This window comes from Polypterus senegalus, chromosome 8 (genome assembly GCF_016835505.1).
Source record: "Polypterus senegalus isolate Bchr_013 chromosome 8, ASM1683550v1, whole genome shotgun sequence".
Taxonomy (NCBI): domain Eukaryota; kingdom Metazoa; phylum Chordata; class Cladistia; order Polypteriformes; family Polypteridae; genus Polypterus; species Polypterus senegalus.
The window spans coordinates 138,258,043-138,276,493 of record NC_053161.1 but is presented as its reverse complement, the minus strand read 5'-3'; the positions used below and the strand labels follow the sequence as shown (position 1 = coordinate 138,276,493).

Genomic DNA, 18,451 nt, shown 5'->3' with positions numbered 1-18,451 from the left:
TGTTGAATCTAATTGCTTAAAGAACGATTTATTAATGTATATTGGTATGTTCTGAAATAAAAAAAGGAGCTTAGGAAGAATATTCATCTTAACAGTGTTAATTCTTCCAGCTAGTGTGAGATGAAGGGTTGACCATCTATGCAAATTTTATGCTCTGAGTTGAAAGCTTTGTTTTAAGTTCAATTTATTCATCCTGTATGTGATATTTGTTATTCCCATATGTGATTCAAACATTAGAAATTTGACTTCTTAATCTTCAAATGTGATATTAGTTTTGTAGGTGGTGTAGCATACATCAAATATTTTCAAGGGGTGTGGTTTAAAGAAACAGTTGGGAACCTCTGATTTATGTGGAGTTTGCACCTTACCCATATGTCTGGGAGTACTCTGGTGTTTTCCACAAATCTGAAACGGAAACAGTTTAAATGGAAATTCTTAATTGCTCTATGAGTTAATGTGGATAAATTCATGTATAATTGGCATCTACAAAACACAGTCAGCCAAGGGTTCTTTCCCACCGCGCACTTAAGGCTGTTGGGATGGGCATCAGATCCCATCAAACTATGCTGGATAAGTAGGATAAAAATGAATGGATAGATAAAAAAACTCCACGTAACACAAAAAGTAAATTTTTTTTTTTAAGATAACTTACCCTGTTCTTGAACATCCCAGCCAAATTTCCGAGAGTCAGAAATGGCTTCACCTAAGACTGCTGCTTGGTGCATGAGTTTTTTAGGAATACAACCAACATTGACACATGTTCCTCCAAGGCCTGAAATAAAACACCAAGAGAGAGTGACTTTGGAATATCTTCACTTTTACACTGAAAAAAAGGTTAGAAACACAATGTTTTTGGTTAAGGTAAAGAATGTTCTGAAGTGGACACATGAAGAGAATCTATGGAAGAGGGAGTTGGGTGATGAAGCGAGGGGGGAAACAAACAGAAGAGAAAGACAACAAATGAGGATGATAAAATGCCAAACTACATTAAAGCTGGTAATCTGAGAAGATGAGTGCTACAATTTAAACAGTAATTGTTCAGTGATGGGGAGAGAAACACAAAGTTAAGAATGATTTGTATTTGATCATTATATTTGAATGCCTGTGAAAGAAAACAGAGAGATCAGACCAGTGAAATATGGACACACTGTCTTTGGTTAGTTTGGTCCTGATGGTGGAAATGTGGCTCTGGGGCTCTGTCCTTGATTTCTACATTGCTTATTTTTTATGTTTTTTTCCTTGGATCTCAGTTACTTATTTCTCTCTATTTGCAACTAAGATGTATTGCTTTTTGTGTATTTATTTATTATTCTTATAGTTAATTATTCAGTGATTGTCCCAGAGGGGACTGGGCAGTCTAATGGTCTGGAATCCCTACAGATTTTATTTTTTTCTCCAGCCGTCTGGAGTTTTTTTTTATTTTTTCTGTCCACCTTGGCCATCGGACCTTACTCTTATTCTATGTTAATTAATGTTGACTTATTTTATTTTCTTAATGTGTCTTTTATTTTTCTATTCTTCATTATGTAAAGCACTTTGAGCTACTTTTTGTATGAAAATGTGCTATATAAATAAATGTGGTTGTTGTTGTCTTTTCCATGTTGAATATGCTATTTCCATTTATTTGTTTATTCATTTGTGTTTCTTTACGTAGAGCTCAGCAGGGCAAGGCCACCTAATTATACAAGAGTGCCGAAATTTGGGCAGTTACCCCTTGCTGACCTATGTAAAGGTTTTCTTGGCCCCCCCTTGTTATTGCTGAGGCATTAGGATCCTACTGCTTGTCTTTGGTTCCTTCTACTTGAGTTGTTCTTTCCTCTTAACACCATACATGCTTCTAATCAAGAAAAATTTAATTTAATAGTGAGGATTTGGTTTTACTCTTTAATCATAAGCTCCTTTCTTGTGATGCTTTTCTTAAGGAAATTTTGCTTGCCTAAGGTTTTGTCTTTATTTATTTTTCCTGGGATTCTTCTCTCTATAAACATTCATTTTGTAAAAGAACTTTAGATTTTTTTTTAAACATGGAGATTTTTTCTTTACTCAAGATTTATTTTTTGTGGTTTCACCCTTTACTTTTTAATAGTTTTTTTGTGCTTAACTATTCATTGAACGCCGTTCAGTTTAATTATTACCAAAAAGATTCAAAAAGATCATAACAGTGAAGTATTCTACAAGCCTTTTTCCTCATTTTCACAATGTAAATTTATGTTCAAGTTTATTATCATATGTACATGGAACAATTAATTTGTTATTTGCATGTCTTATGCAGACTAGTGACAGTAGTACAATACTAACAACAGATTAAAACAAGTAAGAAAACGTATGGATGGTGTAAAATCCAGGTGTCTTCATAGAATTAGTTAACTGTTTTGAAAGTTGGAGTATTTTTTACTTTTCTGGTCATTTTCTAGTCACGGACAAAGATAAAGAATACAATGTAATTTAATAAATACAACACTCTCTATAAAGATTGTAGAAAAAAATAATCACGTATAAGAGATTACCCCATGACCTGAAAATAAGAAAATGAGTTCCACAGTAATACCATTTGATTTTTAGTGAGTTTGTGTTATATATTATTTGTCCTGAACAGAATGGAGCTTTATACCAGTAATGTTCTGTGGTGAGTTTACCACCCTATTGTGTGTTTTGTGCTCTTGAGCTGAGCCGGTGCCTTGCCAGAATGTAATGCAGCCAGTGAGCATGGGTTCCACTAAGCAGCAACAGAGGTTGATGAGCAATAATGGCAACGTTTAGGTATTTCTTAAATACTGAATGAAGGAAAGACATTGGTGAGCTTTCTTGATGATTGTGAAGATGTACTGTGCCTAGTCCATTTCACCGCAGAATGTTAAACTTGCTTCAATGTTGGTAGGGATGTGCTCTGCCTTCTGTCTATGACCAGCTCCTTGGTTTTGCTTAAATTAAGTAAAAGGTTGTTATCCTGGCACTATTGTGTCCACAGGTAAGGCTCTTTTCTGTTAGTTGTCTCATCTTTGTTGGTGATCAATCCTGTGATGGTGGTGGCATCAACAAGTTTAATGTTGGAGTTAGATTTGTGTTTGGCCACGCTGTCAGTTATACAGCAGTGGGCCTTAACATACTTTGAGCACAAAATAGAATATACAAAGCTTAAAATCCTAAAAGAGCTGTTACCTGTTGTCACACTGTTGCATTAAACCTTCTCCTGCTATCTCTACAGACCAGCCGCGGGAAAACCTATCTGAATCAAGAACATCACTTCCGGTTCCGGCGCCTAGAAGAGCGTCACTTCCAGTTACGGCACCCAGAAGAACGTCACTTCCGGTCCCGGCTCCCAGGCTGATGTCAGAGAAACATCACTTCTGGTCAACCTACATCACTTCCAGTTAACAGACATCACTTCCTGTCTGACCATTTAAAACCGCCATCTTTTCCAACCTTCAGCAGTTTTGTCTTGGACTCTCTACAGTCAATGTCATTGTTGCTTAAAACTTCAATACCTTTGCAGCTAGGAATATTATACGGGTGGCTGCCCCAAACCTTTTTACGTGTGTCAAGTCTCTTCATTTCACACTGTTTAATCCTGGTTGAATCACATGATTTGTTGTGACGATAAATAGCTGATGATTGTAGTCCCATATTTAAAAGGCCACAAATAGATGCTGTGCAGAGCAGGATAAGTATCCTTAGAGTAAATGGACTGCTTGAGAGGCTAACAGAATGAAACCCCTTCAGTCTTGAGCTGAAAAAGATGCGTGGAGCCTAATCTAGGTATTTAAATTCATAAAATAATCAATACATCTGTTCCAGAAGAATAGTTTCAGTTAAATAATGAATTACATACTCAAGGACATCTGTTAAAAAAAGATGGAGTGCTTTTAAAACTGAAGCCTGGAAACAGTTCTTCACACAAAGAAGTAGAAAGTGGAAATCTGTAACAAACTACCAAATTGAAGTGGAAGCCATGGAAGTTTTTAAAAGTATTTGGAGGAGATAATGAGGCAACTTAGCAATTAGATTGCCATACAAGTTTGAGGGAAGTAATGGTCTCCTCTTATTTGTTACACATTTCATATTGATCCTTTGATTGTTAATGTTTATTTTAAAAAGTTGGCAATTTAAACACTGAATTTTAAAGGTGCAATAGTCACCTCATCCGTAGTGCCACCCTAGCCATGACTTGCCAACTTAAGCAGTTCTTGAAAGTAAAAATTATCACTGCCTCATTCCAAGGACTGTTTGCTGTTAATGTTTTAAAAGTTGCTATAAATATCCTGTTATGCCAATTAACAAACACAAGAAATGGTCTGAAAACCCACAATAAGAATGCCCTCCACCTGTCTTATCTTCTAAACCAGCCGTCACCTTTTCTCCAAGCAGACCACTCCCATGATGTTTAATGAAGTTAAACATGAGATGTGCCTTTATTTAAAAAAAATAGATTTCTGTTTCCTGCAGATTTCGGAAACTCCTAAACAAAATATAAACAACTAGCTTTCTAACTGGAGGACATAAGCATGATCAGAGTCTGAATGGAACTGCAAACGTCATTTGACCAAGAAAACTCGCATTTAATAACCACGGCCAACACACTAAGATGAACGCCAAATTGAGACAAAGGAGCAAGAGTTTAAAAGCACACTATTGATTACTAAACTGGTTGAATCCATATCTCGGATGAAGCTGTTGATGCCGATACATTGTAATTTAGCAGCTCATATCAGGATGGTGGTCCCTAACAACCAGGCAAGGTCCCATAGCAAGTGATTATCTGCTTGCAACAGTTTTCAACATGATGATGTGATGCTGTTAGAAATATAACAAAAAAGAACTAAAACTTTCAAACAAGGAAAGGATTTTCTAATACATTAAACTAAATTTCAAAAAATCTGCTTTTGAAATATAAAACTCTCATGAATTAAAAAAAATGTTTGGAGTGCCAATTAAACTTCAGACCAAGAAGACAGGTTTCCCAATTCTCAACACACCCTGTTTGATGAGCTACCCTGTTGAACATCTGGGGCTAACAATCTCCTTTCTGAAGAATCAAAAACAACCCCCAACTCTTTAAAAGAAATCCCCAATTTAGAAAAGCTAGGATGATTCTTATCATAAAAGGTAGATGCCTTTTCAAGAGGTTTGCTGATTAATTGACCGATTATAAGTCATTTTGGCTTTTTCAATTAGAAAACTCTTTGGCTATAAATCAAGGATTATTCAGCTTTAAAAGTCCACTGCAACAACATAAATCCCCAGCATAGAACTCTGGTGAGGTGAGCTGTACTTCTTTAGTTTTTCAAAGGAACGGTTGGGCTGCAAGACTCACATTTCAATTAACTTGAACTGCTGCATCTAAACTTCTTTCTTTCATTGTTTTTGGTTGTAAAATGTTTGTTAGATCACTGAGTCGTTCATCTTGAAACAGTCTGCATTTTTGTTGGATTCGAACTGGATGGATGGAGTTTTCTATTCAGACAAATAATGTACTGCATTTTTACAACAGTGATAGGCATGGTTCATGTAAAGGAATTGGCAAAGAAATGCTCAGAAAACAATCTAGCCTTTAAATGATACTCACTTTATTGGATCATTTCTTAAAGTGATTTCACAAGGGGAGAGTCTCCTCTAGGTGGCAGTTGAACTATACAAATGTACAATACAAACCATTCTGTTGTCAGTACAGCAGAGAGCAACAATTTTATGTTTTTACTTAGCACCCTCAACTTTTTGAAAAACAGAATGTCATATGGGGTACCTGCCATACTCTTGCGTGGAGGGCATATGTCACACTGTCACGTGAGACAACTGTCATACTGTCACAATGGGCACTTGTGTGCCTTCCTTGACTAGAATAGAGAGTGTCACAGGACAGACAGACAGACAGACAGACAGATAGATAGATAGATAGATAGATAGATAGATAGATAGATAGATAGATAGATAGATAGATAGATAGATAGATAGATACTTTATTAATCCCAAGGGGAAATTCACATACTCTAGCAGCAGGATACTGATTAAAAAAAATAACAATATTAAAGAGTGATAAAAATGCAGGTATAACAAACAATAGCTTTGTATAATGTTAATGTTTACCCAAACCCCACCCCCGGGTGGAATTGAAGAGTTGCACAGTGTGAGGGAGGAGTGATCTCCTCAGTCTGTCAGTGGAGCAGGGCAGTGACAGCAGAATGTCATTTATTGTCATTTACTGTCATTTTAATATTTATTTTAAAAACATATATGATATATGTAAATTGAATAACAAGTGAAGGGTGATAAAAGGGAAAACAAATACCAAAATACATAAAAAAAATAATAAACCGTAGCTGTCTCACTGGTCTTAACTAAACAGGTTCTGGTCCTGAATTATCAGGTGAGGTGACTGGCCCAGGACACCCAGAGCACAGAGCCTTAAACACCACAACTCTCTTCCATTCACCTCCGATTCTGTCTCTTTCACATTTTTACATTGCAAAAAACAGTGGTGGCCATTAACCACCCACCCTGGGGATAGTTTCAATTAAATCCCTACTTCTCTAATCAACAGCACACAATCTGAAAGTCCAGGGGCCTTCCTATCAGAGGTCCATCTAGCAGCTTCAGATATTCATGATGGCTTCCATACTCTACAAGAAAATACTAAGAACCTGGAGAAAAAATGTACTGAAATAGACCTGAAGCCAAGTTACCTAATTGGGAAACCACTTGGACTTCTCTGCCATTGCTTAGTACACAGAACTAACCAATGTGAATCAGAAACAGTAAAGCAGAGGTCAGTAAACCTGATATTTTTCTCCTAAATCTCAAAAAGGCATCCAGTTGTAAACAAAAAATTCAAACTGGCATACCTGCCAATAGACTCGATTGCTTCTCCCAATAAAGTACAGTATGTTTTAACTTTTAAATATTTGTAGGTTAAAAAAACATCAGCCACTATAGACTGGGATAATGAAGGAAGGCTTAAGGACCATGTGAAAAGTAAGAAATCTCTGAAAGAACTTGGGCTTTTAAGACTTGTGACAAAGATATCATACATAGCATGCGGTTGCTAATTCAGTTCCTACCACATGCTGACTGGAAGACCCTGACAGCGTCCTGACAGTGATGAAACTGAAGAAATGTGGAACTGCCTGTACAATCTGGATTTATATAACCAATAGAATTGAAGGCGTAAGACAAAAAGTAAGTGCTAAAGTAATTTGCGAGGTTGGAGCCTGACAAAAATCTAACATGCATCCAAACATACCAGGCTTAATAAAACATTTAAAAGTTGTAATGGTCTTGATTCCTCATCCAAAGTCAGCAACAGAAACTGCTAGACAAGCATTAGCTCTCATAAACCTAAATCAAGTGTGTTTTATAAATGAATAGATGGAACTGAATATGTCAAATTCTTAACAGAAATAAAAAAATATATATTTTCATTATTTTCAAAAAAAAACAAGCAAATAAATAAAACAGTGCAGCCTAGATACTCAACAACTATCTTTAAAATAACTAGGACGCAGCTTCAGTTTCCATTGGCTAGTTTACCGTGTAATTCTGCCGATTCCATTTACACTTCAACAATGCATATTTTGGGTTACAACCTTCATTTAGAATGCTTCAAGATGGTAACCATTGGAAAAAAATGAAAAAAGGTAAATCCTGTAATGATTCAAATAAAATTACACAATATGAGAAAGTGAAACACATACCCCATTTCGTTCCTTTGGGAGAAGGTGTCACATAGTCCAGAACCATCACCTTCTTACCAAATCCAGCTGCTTCCTGAAATTAGAACATAACAGATCCTAAAAATGAATGATACTAGATAAAACTACTTATTTTCTTGAATTAAAAAGTGTCCTTAGAGGGCAAACTAGGGACCATAAAATGTATCATATAAACTTACGTGTATGCCAATTTAATCACAGCTCATCACACATAATGATACTCAACAGCTACTTATACTGCATGTACTTGTACGTATTTTTGTGTCTATTTCAGCATTTTACTTTCAAGAAATTTGAAATAAATCCTGTTTTTGCTTTGTCATTCTTGGGTGTTTGATGAGGGAAAAAATCATTTTAAATGCTTCAAGGTTTCTCTAATGGTAATTCCACCCCAAGTCAAGGGTTGGTACTGTTGCCTAATGCTTCTCTTTTTTTCTCTCTGGCAGGCTCAGAAAGGGTTCCATTGCCATCTTGACTTCAGTCTGCACTGGGACTTGTGTCTGGAAAGATGTTTCATTAATTTATTTAAATTCATTATTTTTGTTTTTCTTTTTTTTTTTTTACAATATATGGGGTTCACTTTCTTTATCATGTACTTAGTCTATTATTTTCTTTCATATATATATAAATATATATATATATATATATATATATATATGAAAGAAAATATATATACCCCTCCTTGAACCATCACCTTATCGTGGTGGAGGGGTTTGCGTGTCCCAATGATCCTAGGAGCTATGTTGTCCGGGGTTTATGCCCCTGGTAGGGTCACCCAAGGCAAACTGGTCCTAGGTGAGGGATGAGACAAAGAGTGGTTCAACAAACCTCCAATGAAGAGCATTGGACAACGTTTTCCCTTGCCCGGACACGGGTCACCGGGCCCCCCCTCTGGAGCCAGGCCTGGAGATGGGGCTCAATGGCGAGCGCCTGGTGGCTGGGCCTGCACCCATGGGGCTCGGCCGGGCACAGCCCAAAGAGGTAACGTGGGTCCTCCTTCCCATGGGCTCACCACCTATGGGAGGGGCCAAGGAGGTTGGGTGCAGTGTGAGTTGGGTGGTGGCCGAAGACGGGGACCTTAGTGGTCTGATCCTCGGCTACAGAAACTGGCTCTTGGGACATGGAATGCCACCTCTCTGAAGGGGAAGGAGCCTGAGCTAGTGCGCGAGGTTGAGAGGTTCCGGCTGGATATAGTTGGACTCACCTCGAAGCACAGCTTGGACTCTAGAACCAATCTCCTTGAGAGGGGCTGGACTCTCTACCACTCTCGAGTTGCCCCCGGTGAGAGGTGCCGAGCAGGTGTGGGCATACTTATTGCCCCCCGACTTGGAGCCTGTGCATTGGGGTTTATCCCGGTGGACGAGAGGGTGGCCTCCCTCCGCCTGGGTGGGGGGAAGGGTCCTGACTGTTGTTTGTGCGTATGCGCCAAACAGCAGTTTGGAATACCCACCCTTTTTGGAGTCTCTGGAGGGGGTGCTAGAGGGCGTACCTTCTGGGGACTCTCTCGTTCTGCTGGGAGACTTCAATGCTCACGTGGGCAATGCCAGTGAGACCTGAAAGGGCGTGATTGGGAGGAATGGCCCCCCCGATCTGAACCTGAGCGGTGTTTTGTTATTGGACTTCTGTGCTCGTCACGGATTGTCCGTAACGAACACCATGTTCAAGCATAAGCATGTCGTCGGACTTGTGGCCATATGTCTTGGACACTCGGGTGAAGAGAGGGGCGGAGCTGTCAACTGATCACCACCTGGTGGTGAGTTGGCTTCAATGGTGGGGGAAGATGCCGGTCAGACCTGGTAGGCCCAAACGTGTTGTGAGGGTCTGCTGGGAACGGCTGGCAGAGTCCCCTGTCAGAAGTAGCTTCAACTCCCACCTCGGCAGAACTTCAACCACGCCCCGAGGGAGGTGGGGACATTGAGTCGAATGGGCCATGTGCCGTGCCTCTATTGTTGAGGCGGCTGACCGGAGCTGTGGCCGTAAGGTGGTCGGTGTTTGTCGTGGCGGCAATCCCCGAACCCGTTGGTGGACACCGGCGGTGAGGGATGCCGTCAAGCTGAAGAAGGAGTCCTATAGGACTTTTGTCCTGTGGGTCTCTGGAGGCAGCTGATAGGTACCGGCAGGCCAAGCGGAATGCGGCTTCGTTTGTTGCTGAGGCAAAAACTCGGGCATGGGAGGAGTTTGGAGGCCATGGAGAACGACTTTGGACGGCTTCGAGGAGATTCTGGTCCACCGTCCGGCGTCTCAGGAGGGGGAAGCAGTGCAGTGTCAACACCGTATATGGTGGGGATGGTGCGCTGCTGACCTCGACTCGGGACGTTGTGGGTCGGTGGGGGGAGTACTTCGAAGACCTCCTCAATCCCACTAACATGCCTTCCAATGAGGAAGCAGAGCCTGGGGACTCTGAGGTGGGCTCTCCCATCTCTGGGACTGAAGTCACCGAGGTGGTCAAAAAACTCCTTGGTGGCAGGGCCCCGGGGGTGGATGAGATCGCCGGAGTTCCTTAAGGCTCTGGATGTTGTAGGACTGTCTTGGTTGACACGCCTCTGCAACATCGCATGGACATCGGGACAGTGCCTCTGGATTGGCAGACGGGGTGGTGGTCCCCTCTTTAAAAGGGGACGGAGGGTGTGTTCCAACTATAGAGGGATCACACTCCTCAGCCTCCCTGGAAAAGTCTATTCGGGGTTCTGGAGAGGAGGGTCCGTCGGATAGTGAACCTCGGATTCAGGAGGAACAGTGTGGTTTTAGTCCTGGTCGCGGAACAGTGGACCAGCTCTTCACCCTTAGCAGATCCTGGAGGGTGCATGGGAGTTTGCCCAACCAGTCTACATGTGTTTTATGGACTTGGAAAAGGCGTTCGACCGTCGTCCTCGGGGGAATCCTGTGGGGGTGCTCGGGAGTATGGGGTACGGACCCCTGATAAGAGCTGTTCGGTCCCTGTACAACGGTGTCAGAGCTTGGTCCGCATTGCCGGCAGTAAGTCGAGCCCGTTTCCAGTGAGAGTTGGACTCCGCCAGGGCTGCCCTTTGTCACCGATTCTGTTCATAACTTTTATGGACAGAATTTCTAGGCGCAGCCAGGGTGTTGAAGGGGTCCGGTTTGGTGGACTCAGGATTGGGTCACTGCTTTTTGCAGATGATGTTGTCCTGTTTGCTTCATCAGGCCGTGATCTTCAGCTCTCTCTGGATCGGTTCACAGCTGAGTGTGAAGCGGCTGGGATGAGAATCAGCACCTCCAAGACCATGGTCCTCTGCCAGAAAAGGGTGGAGTGCCCTCTCAGGGTTGGGGGAGAGATCCTGCCCCAAGTGGAGGAGTTCAAGTATCTCGGGTCTTGTTCACGAGTGAGGGAAGAATGGACCGTGAGATCGACAGGCGGATTGGTGCGGCATCCGCAGTGATGCGGGCTCTGCATCGGTCTGTCGTGGTGAAAAAAGAGCTGAGCCGTAAGGCAAAGCTCTCAATTTACCAGTCGATCTACGTTCCTACCCTCACCTATTGTCATGAGCTATGGGTAGTGACCGAAAGAGCGAGATCGCGAATACAAGCGGCTGAAATGACTTTCCTCCAGAGGGTGTCTGGGCTTTCCCTTAAAGATAGGGTGAGAAGCTCAGTCATCCGGGAGGGGCTCAGAGTAGAGCCGCTGCTCCTCTGCATCGAGAGGAGTCAGATGAGGTGGCTCGGCACCTGGTGAGGTGTTCCGGGCACGTCCAACCGGGAGGAGGCCCCGGGGAAAACCCAGGACACGCTGGAGGGACTATGTCTCCTAGCTGGCCTGGGAACGCCTTGGGATTCTCCCGGAAGAGCTGGAAAAAGTGGCCGGGGAGAGGGAAGTCTGGGCCTCTCTGCTTAAGCTGCTGCCTCCACGACCCGACCCCGGATAAGCGGAAGAGGATGGATGGATGGATATATATATATAAATATATATATATATATATATATATATATATATATATATATATATATATATATATATATATATATATATATAACAATATATATATGTTGTACAACCCCAATTCCAATGAAGTTGGGACGTTGTGTAAAATGTAAATAAAAACAGAATACAATAATTTTAAAATCCTTTTTAACCTATATTCAATTGAATACACTACAAAGATAAGATATCAAATGTTCAAACTGATAAACTTTATTGTTGTTTTGCAAATCTTCACTCATTTTGAATTTGATGCCTGCAACACGTTCCAAAAAAGCTGGGACAGGGGCATGTTTACCACTGTGTTATAACACCTTTCCTTTTAACAACACTCAATAAGCGTTTGGGAACTGAGGATACTAATTGTTGAAGCTGTGTAGGTGGAATTCTTTCCCATTCTTGCTTGATGTACAACTTCAGTTGCTCAACAGTTTGGGATATCCGTTGTCGTATTTTGCGCTTCATAATGCGCCACACATTTTCAATGGGAGACAGGTCTGGACTACAGGCAGGCCAGTCTAGTACCCACACTCTTTTACTACGAAGCCACGCTGTTTTAACACATGCAGAATGTGGCTTCGCATTGTCCTGCTGAAAAAAGCAGGGATGTCCCTGAAGAAGACGTTGCTTGGATGACAGCGTATGTTGCTCCAAAACCTCTATGTACCTTTCAGCATTAATGGTGCCTTCACAGATGTGCAAGTTACCCATGTAATGGACACTAACACACCCCCATACCATCACAGATGCTGGCTTTTGAACTTTGCGCTGATAACAACCTGGATGGTCCTTTTCCTCTTTGGCCCGGAGGGCACGACGTCCATGATTTCCAAAAACACTTTTCCACTTTGCGTCAGTCCATTTTAGATGAGCTTGTGCTCAGAGAAGCTGGCTGCGTTTCTGGGTGTTGTTGATATATGGCTTTCGCTTTGCATGGTTACATTTTTAACTTGCACTTGTAGATGTAGCAAATAATATTGTGCAGAATCCTGCCATGGAGTTGGCCGTAGTGCGCACGAGGATCTTGTGCTTGACCTCTTCGTGCGCTCGGAGCACCTGCAGTGCGTTCAGTGGCCTCGTAGAGTTCCTCATATCGGCTTCTATCCAATCAATGGGTCTGAATACAGTGACGTTGCCGTACGCCTGCTAGAGGGCCCTACTAACACCAATTCAAAATCTGATTGGTTGAAGCAACAGTTTAATCGACATTTATTTTGCATTAGAGGGCCTGCAGAACGGATTGTGAAGGCCTCTTTGACCTTGACTCTGCCTGGTAACAAATGATGGCTGAAATGTGATTGGTTAAATGCTTTAATACGAAAATACACGTCTGGAAGCAGCACAACCATCAGAAAAGCTATGAAAGGAAGCGGACAGACTATTTGGAATTATTTAATAAGTATTCATGGACAAAATATAATTAATATCAGTTTGTGATTCAAATATTTTTTAGGCCAGCAGAGAAGGCCTTGCAGGCCCCGATGGCCCACCACATATATATATACTAGCAAAATACCCGCGCTTCGCAGCGGAGAAGTAGTGTGTTAAAAAAGTAATGAAAAAGAAAAGGAAACATTTTGAAAATAACGTAACATGATTGTCAATGTAATTGTTTTGTCACTGTTATGAGTGTTTCTGTCATATATATATATATATATATATATATATATATATATATATATATATATACACACACACATATATACATACATATATACACATACATCCACATATATATACATATATATATACATATCTACATATACACACATACATATACATACACACACATATGTACACACAAATACATATATATATATACATACACACATATATATATACATATATATATACAGTGGTGTGAAAAACTATTTGCCCCCTTCCTGATTTCTTATTCTTTTGCATGTTTGTCACATAAAATGTTTCTGATCATCAAACACATTTAACCATTAGTCAAATATAACACAAGTAAACACAAAATGCAGTTTTTAAATGATGGTTTTTATTATTCAGGGAGAAAAAAAATCCAAACCTACATGGCCCTGTGTGAAAAAGTAATTGCCCCCTGAACCTAATAACTGGTTGGGCCACCCTTAGCAGCAATAACTGCAATCAAGCATTTGCAATAACTTGAAATGAGTCTTTTACAGCGCTCTGGAGGAATTTTGGCCCACTCATCTGTGCAGAATTGTTGTAATTCAACTTTATTTGAGGGTTTTCTAGCATGAACCGCCTTTTTAAAGTCATGCCATAGCATCTCAATTGGATTCAGGTCAGGACTTTGACTAGGCCACTCCAAAGTCTTCATTTTGTTTTTCTTCAGCCATTCAAAGGCGGATTTGCTGGTGTGTTTTGGGTCATTGTCCTGTTGTAGCACCCAATATCGCTTCAGCTTGAATTGACGAACAGATGGCCAGAAGGACATTCTCCTTCAGGATTTTTTGGTAGACAGTAGAATTCATGGTTCCATCTATCACAGCAAGCCTTCCAGGTCCTGAGGCAGCAAAACAACCCCAGACCATCACACTACCACCACCATATTTTACTGTTGGCATGATGTTCTTTCTCTGAAATGCTGTGTTCCTTTTACGCCAGATGTAACAGGACATTTGCTTCCAAAAAATTCAACTTTTGTCTCATCAGTCCACAAGGTATTTTCCCAAAAATCTTGGTAATCATTGAGATGTTTCTTAACAAAATTGAGACGAGCCCTAATGTTCTTTTTGCTTAACAGTGGTTTGCGTCTTGGAAATCTGCCATGCAGGCCGTTTTTGCCCAGTCTCTTTCTTATGGTGGAGTCGTGAACACTGAACTTAATTGAGGCAAGTGAGGCCTGCAGTTCTTTAGACGTTGTCCTGGGGTCTTTTGTGACCTCTCGGATGAGTCGTCTCTGCTCTTCGGGTAATTTTGGTCGGCAGGCCACTCCTGGGAAGGTTCACCACTGTTCCATGTTTTTGCCATTTGTGGATAATGGCTCTCACTGTGGTTCGCTGGAGTCCCAAAGCTTTAGAAATGGCTTTATAACCTTTACCAGACTGATAGATCTCAATTACTTCTGTTCTCATTTGTTCCTGAATTTCTTTGGATCTTGGCATGATGTCTAGCTTTTGAGGTGCTTTTGGTCTACTTCTCTGTGTCAGGCAGCTTCTATTTAAGTGATTTCTTGATTGAAACAGGTGTGGCAGTAATCAGGCCTGGGGGTGGCTACGGAATTGAACTCAGGTGTGATACACCACAGTTAGGTTATTTTTAACAAGGGGCAATTACTTTTTCACACAGGGCCATGTAGGTTTGGATTTTTTCTCCCTAAATAATAAAACCATCATTTAAAACTGCATTTTGTGTTTACTTGTGTTATATTTGACTAATGGTTAAATGTGTTTGATGATCAGAAACATTTTGTGTGACAAACATACAAAAGAATAAGAAATCAGGAAGGGGGCAAATAGTTTTTCACACCACTGTATATATATATATATATATATATATATACATACACATATATACAGTCTTTGGGGTGCGAGCAACTGTTGCTGGGGGTGGCAGAATCCATGAAGGAAGAAAAATGAAAAACATTGTACAAAATCTTAATTTATTTATCCATTCTTAAATAATTAAATGGGTAGGCTATTTCGTATCGGTGCAATTCGCTGCTTCTTAAAATGAATGACTCCCGCTCTTACGTGCAAGTCTGCGTGGATATTATGAACTGTCGTATCTGTTAAAGTTAAAATTCCCGTGTGGGTGGAAGACTGAAATTTGGCAGGCTTATTCCTTACAGCTTCCTTACAAAAGTTGGGCAGGTTTCATTTCGAAAATCTCCGCGTAATGGTCATAACTGGAAGCTATTTTTCTCCATATACTGTAATGGAGTTGAGCTTGATGGCCGTGGGGGGCAGAGTTTCGTGTGACATCATCACGCCTCCCACGTAATCACGTGAACTGACTGTCAACGCAGTACATAGAAAACAAGGAAGAGCTCCAAAAAGCACTGAAGAAAACATGCATTATATAATTGAGAAGGCAGCGAAACAATAAGAAGCGAGCGAGTGACATATACAACCATATTCATGAGTGCTGCTACTTCGGAAACAAAGTACGGTGTAAACCTAAAGTTTAAATTAAGTTCATAGACAGGCTGCCGCTGGCGTTTGTCATGCCCACGGCTAATGCGGGATACAAGTTAAATGAGAGGACGCAGCATATAAACGAGAGTTTTGATCACTTTGTATCTAAGTCCGCTTTCTGTAATGCATCTAATTTTGCTTGCTTTTCAGTGTCATAAAGCTGTTGAATTTTACTTGAAATAGTCTCTCGGCACGGCAGTTGAAAAGTTGGATCACCTGACTGTTACATTTTTGTAGCTCTGATGTGTGCATCAATGTAATCGGTGTACCAGGAAATCATGCATTGACAGAAGTTCCCCTTTGCTTGGAATGTAAAGTGTGATTAAATGCGTTATTTTTTAACGCGTTATGGAGTACATGCATTGAGGCTTCTCAGCTGTGCTTGTGCTAAGAAAAGGAAACATTTTAAAAATAACGTAACACGATTGTCAATGTAACCTTTTGTAAGTAGTGCCTGGAGGATTCAGAGTGTGGAGAAACTCTAGAGGCAGCGTGTGTATTACTTTGTGGATTCTTCTGTGAGTATGTGGTGGCAGCGTCACAAAGTTGGTTCCACAAAACTGCGTTAGCTGCTGAGCTCAGCTCAGAGTGAAATAAGATGAATGGGAGGGGAGATGATGACGTGACTCCCTGTTGTGATGTGGGATTTTGCATATAACTTGATAAATGTTTTGTATGTCTTTATTTATAATTTAGGCAAACCAAGTGGTGAGAGGTATTCATGTTTGCAAACCCCCCCACTTTTTATGACTGTCTCTTTGTAATTTTATGACAGGATTTGGGGGGATGTGTCTTAAACCAGTTTGATGAGAACTTAACTCCTGCTTGTCTTTATACTACATCTAATTGCCTAAGGTTGTAGATATAGAAGGGAAGGTGGGGATAAGTTATATACAGTGGTAAGTCTGTGAGATTAGGCCTTCTAAGGCTACATATTAATAATACAATAGGGGAAAGTAGAGCAATATATATATTACTCTACCAAGATAAAACACTCCCCCACCCGCCTTAACTGTCCATCCTCCCACAAACACAGTCTCTCGGAATTTGCATAAGCACAGCCCTTCACCTGCAATTTTAACTTAGTTGCAAAGTGATCAAAACTCTCGTTTATATCCTGCGTCCTCTCATTAAACTTGTATCCCACATTAGCCGTGGGCATGACAAATGCCAGCGGCAGCCTGTCTATGAACTTAATTTAAACTTTAGGTTTACACCGTGCTTTGTTTCCGAAGTAGCAGCACTCATGAATATGGTTGTATATGTCACTCACTCGCTTCTTATTGTTTCGCTGCCTTCTCAATTATATAATGCATGTTTTCTTCAGCACTTTTTGGAGCTCTTCCTTGTTTTCTATGTACTGCGTTGACAGTCAGTTCATGTGATTACGTGGGAGGCGTGATGATGTCACACGAAACTCCGCCCCCCACGGCCATCGAGCTCAACTCCATTACAGTATATGGAGAAAAATAGCTTCCAGTTATGACCATTACGCGTAGAATTTCGAAATGAAACCTGCCCAACTTTTGTAAGGAAGCTGTATGGAATGAGATTGCCAAATTTCAGCCTTCCACCCACACGGGAAGTTGGAGAATTAGTGATGAGTCAGTGAGTGAGTGAGTGAGTCAGTGAGGGCTTTGCCTTTTATTAGTAGAGATATATATATATATAAATATATAATGCAACTTCTGTTTGCCAGGGGACACGTTTTTGCATGTTGCGTTATTTGACGTCATTCACATGATACTTGAAATCCCTGTGCTACAGATCTCTCTTTAGTCAAGATTTGGATTTTGATAAAAACCTAAGAGCTTTTATGCATATTATACTTTTTTCTTCTAGTTCTGAAATTATAAGCATTGCTTTTAAACTATGATTGTAAAAACTTGAGGTTAAGGCTGTGTGCTCAATTCAAGGTACTTAATTAAACACAAACTCATAAAATTGTACTCCTAGCAGACACTGCATCAAAGACTACATTAAGTTCTGCGTTGATACTATTGTACCCTCAAAAACTGTGTGCAGCTTTCCCACCAATAAGCCCTGAATTAAAAAGGAGCTAAAAGCCTCTTGAATGAGAAGAAGAGAAAATTCAAATCCTGTAAAAAAAATAAAAAAACAAAGCTCTGAAGGGTTTGCAGTGTGCGCTGGAGAAGCAGCAAAGGAGGTGAAGGCAAGAAAGCTTATGGAGCTTTGGAATGGACTAGGCAATGCAGAGACTAGGTGCAAGGAGGGAATGTGGATAAAGCTAACAACACAAAGCAGTTTTTATTAGAATCTCCCTCCTTCCACCCCTACACCATTCCTACTGCACCAACAACTATTACCACTTTAACCAATGAGTCCACCATGGATCATCAGTATAGGCTGTGTGTAACTAATGATTAAGTGAAGGAGACAACTAAGGAGGCTTCACACAGAAGAAGCTGTGGGTACAGATGGAGTTAATTCTTGAGTTCGTAAGGTCTGTGTTGACAGATTTTGTGGTACACTCACTTTGATTGTATCTGCTCCTTTTATTTTTAGTCAAGTCAAGAGGTTTTCTTTCCTTTTAATAATTCTGGTGTGTATTTGAGGGAGTTTGCTGTTGTTTTTATAATATTTATTTACTAAGCTTCTGTAAAAAGCTAAATTTCCCCTTGGGATGAACAAAGTACTATCTATCTATCAATCAATTCATTGCAGGA

The 18,451-nt window shown here is 40.7% G+C and overlaps 1 protein-coding gene across 1 annotated transcript in view; it reads right to left on the bottom strand.

Moving 5' to 3' along the window:
- The window catches only part of LOC120534319 (thioredoxin reductase 1, cytoplasmic-like), a 125,613-nt gene that overhangs the window by 72,597 nt on the left and 34,565 nt on the right, over positions 1–18,451 (bottom strand). The window contains exons 4-5 of the mRNA XM_039761822.1: positions 7,686–7,758; positions 653–772 (exon numbers count right to left, since the gene is read on the bottom strand). Coding sequence (XP_039617756.1) covers positions 653–772; positions 7,686–7,758 — 193 coding nt within the window. The remainder of the gene's footprint in view (positions 1–652; positions 773–7,685; positions 7,759–18,451) is intronic.